At 36.5% G+C, this 1,086-nt stretch overlaps 1 protein-coding gene across 1 annotated transcript; it reads left to right on the forward strand.

Moving 5' to 3' along the window:
• Window positions 1-34: 34 nt before the first annotated feature.
• LOC124892893 (protein SENESCENCE-ASSOCIATED GENE 21, mitochondrial-like) lies at window positions 35-522 on the forward strand (the record flags this gene model as incomplete). The annotated part of the gene is given in 1 exon segment (XM_047404076.1): window positions 35-522. A coding segment is annotated over 1 exon segment (217 nt), but the record flags the coding sequence as incomplete, so codon positions are not given.
• Between the last annotated feature and the right edge of the window lie 564 nt (window positions 523-1,086).

A 1,086-nucleotide genomic window follows, 5' to 3' on the forward strand; every position in this document is an offset into this window, starting at 1 on the left:
TATCTAAATTCTGAATTCGTCTCTGATGATGCAGGCGCGGATACGCGATGGCATCACAAGTTGCTGCATCTAGTAATGGTAGAAGCAGCAATGTGATGATGAAGAAAGTTGTCAAGGAATCAAACAAGACAACAACATCATGGGGACCAGATCCAGTTACAGGTTATTACAGACCAGAAAGTCATGTTAAAGAAATTGATGCTGCTGAACTTAGAAACATGTTGTTGAAGCACAAACCTAGACAGGATTAAGAATCTTGTCTCGACGATCAGAGGCAGATTTAGGATTTGAATGTTGATTTCTCATATATATATATATATATATAAATGTTTGTGTTTCGCATACGAAATAGTGGTTTGGTTGAACCTGTTAATACCTATATTGTATTTGCCATTGTTGATAGGCGGAAATACTCGTTTAAGAATCGTATCTTGATCAACAGAGGCGGATTCAGGATTTGAATGTTGATTTTCTCATATATGTATGTTTGTGTTTCGTATACAAAATATTGGTTTAATTGAACCCGTTATACTTATATTGTACTTGCCTTTATTGATAGGCGGAAATAGTCGTTTAGACAACACTGAAAAAAAATTATAGCATCAAGAATCATGTCTCGAGGATCAGAGGCGGATTCAGGATTTGAATGTTGATTTCTCATATATATATATATATATGTTTGTGTTACGTATAAGAAATAGTGGTTTAATTGAACTTTGTATACCTATATTGTATTTGCCGTTGTTGATAGGCGGAAATAGTCGTTTAGACAACTCTGAAAAATAAAAAAAGACATAGGATCAAGAATCGTGTCTCGAGGATTAGAGGCGGATTTAGGATTTGAATGTTGATTTCTCATATATTTATGTTTGTGTTTCGTATACGAAACAGTGGTTTAGTCCATCCATCAATACAATACAATACAACGACGACAGCATACCCAACGTAGTCCCACAACTGGGGTCTGGAGAAGGTAGCGTGTACGCGGACCTTATACCTACCTCGGGAGATAGCGAGGTTGTTTCCGACCATCAGTACTATGAGTAAAAGAAACTACGATACAATATCCATTTAAGCTCGTCTCGG

The sequence above is a fragment of the Capsicum annuum genome, unplaced genomic scaffold (assembly GCF_002878395.1).
Source record: "Capsicum annuum cultivar UCD-10X-F1 unplaced genomic scaffold, UCD10Xv1.1 ctg51721, whole genome shotgun sequence".
NCBI classification, from domain to species: domain Eukaryota; kingdom Viridiplantae; phylum Streptophyta; class Magnoliopsida; order Solanales; family Solanaceae; genus Capsicum; species Capsicum annuum.